This window comes from Lottia gigantea, assembly GCF_000327385.1.
Source record: "Lottia gigantea unplaced genomic scaffold LOTGIsca_13913, whole genome shotgun sequence".
In the NCBI taxonomy this organism is placed as follows: domain Eukaryota; kingdom Metazoa; phylum Mollusca; class Gastropoda; family Lottiidae; genus Lottia; species Lottia gigantea.
Genome location: NW_008707605.1, coordinates 1 through 1,160, shown reverse-complemented (window position 1 = coordinate 1,160; position 1,160 = coordinate 1). Strand labels below are relative to the sequence as shown.

Below are 1,160 nucleotides of genomic sequence, written 5' to 3'. Positions count from 1 at the left end.
TATCTACAATAACATTGGATATAGATATAGAACACAGGTCATTATTTTGAGATAATAGTAGCAGTAGCATCTGGTGAATATTGGGAAATATAGTGATGATGCTACTCACACCACCTCTCCGTGGCTATAAAATAGTGGGGTATCCTGGCCACTATATAGTGAGGTATCCTGGCTACTATATAGTGAGGTATCCTGGCCACTATATAGTGAAGTATCCTGGCTACTATATAGTGAAGTATCCTGGCTACTATATAGTGAGGTATCCTGGCTACTATATAGTGAGGTATCCTGGCTACTATATAGTGAGGTATCCTGGCTACTATATAGTGAGGTATCCTGGCCACTATATAGTGAGGTATCCTGGCTACTATATAGTGAGGTATCCTGGCCACTATATAGTGAAGTATCCTGGCTACTATATAGTGAGGTATCCTGGCTACTATATAGTGAAGTATATATATATATATTTATTAACAAAGATATATATATATATATATATATATATCTGATACTTACTATGTCTAGGTGTAGCTATAACCTCTTCACCTTCTTCGTCACATTCTGGATCAATATCATCTGAAATATCATAGTTACAGTTAACAATACTACTAGCATATTTATTAACGTTAATGTTTCACTGTCACACAGTCATCAGGAATTATTCCCTCATTATTGCATCAACCATGATGTAATTGGGTACAGATAACCCATGTAAACATAAGGTCACGAGGTTTAGCCAAGACTCTGGTTGTAGACAGGTTCCTTGTAATCCTTGTATCCTTCACAACAATACTGTTGATTTTCACTTAAATTCTTTCCCATCAATAAGCATACAAGTAATGATTAACCTTTTATATTGTTTGCTAATAAAATGCTTGTAGAAGAGAAATTTATTAGCATGCTTGAAAATTCAGAAACATCTATGGTATGATTTTTAATTTATTATGTGGCCTTAAATCAAAATATTAAAATCTGACCCGCTTGCGTTATCCAATCTAAATAACCACGAAGATCTTCTTCCAATTGTTGTTTTTCGCGTAATTTTTGAAAATCTCCACGAGCTTTAGCTTTTTCTCTTTCTTTAGAAAACTCTCTGAAAAAAAGAGAAGAACTAGAAATGTACAAAAATCGTATAATTCCTTCAAAAATATCTAAGAATT

General features: G+C 33.7%; 1 protein-coding gene across 1 annotated transcript; it reads right to left on the bottom strand.

Moving 5' to 3' along the window:
• Nucleotides 1-105: 105 nt before the first annotated feature.
• On the bottom strand, nucleotides 106-411 carry LOTGIDRAFT_148887 (hypothetical protein; the record flags this gene model as incomplete). Its single annotated transcript, XM_009049588.1, has 1 exon — nucleotides 106-411. A coding segment is annotated over one exon (306 nt), but the record flags the coding sequence as incomplete, so codon positions are not given.
• Nucleotides 412-1,160: the final 749 nt, after the last annotated feature.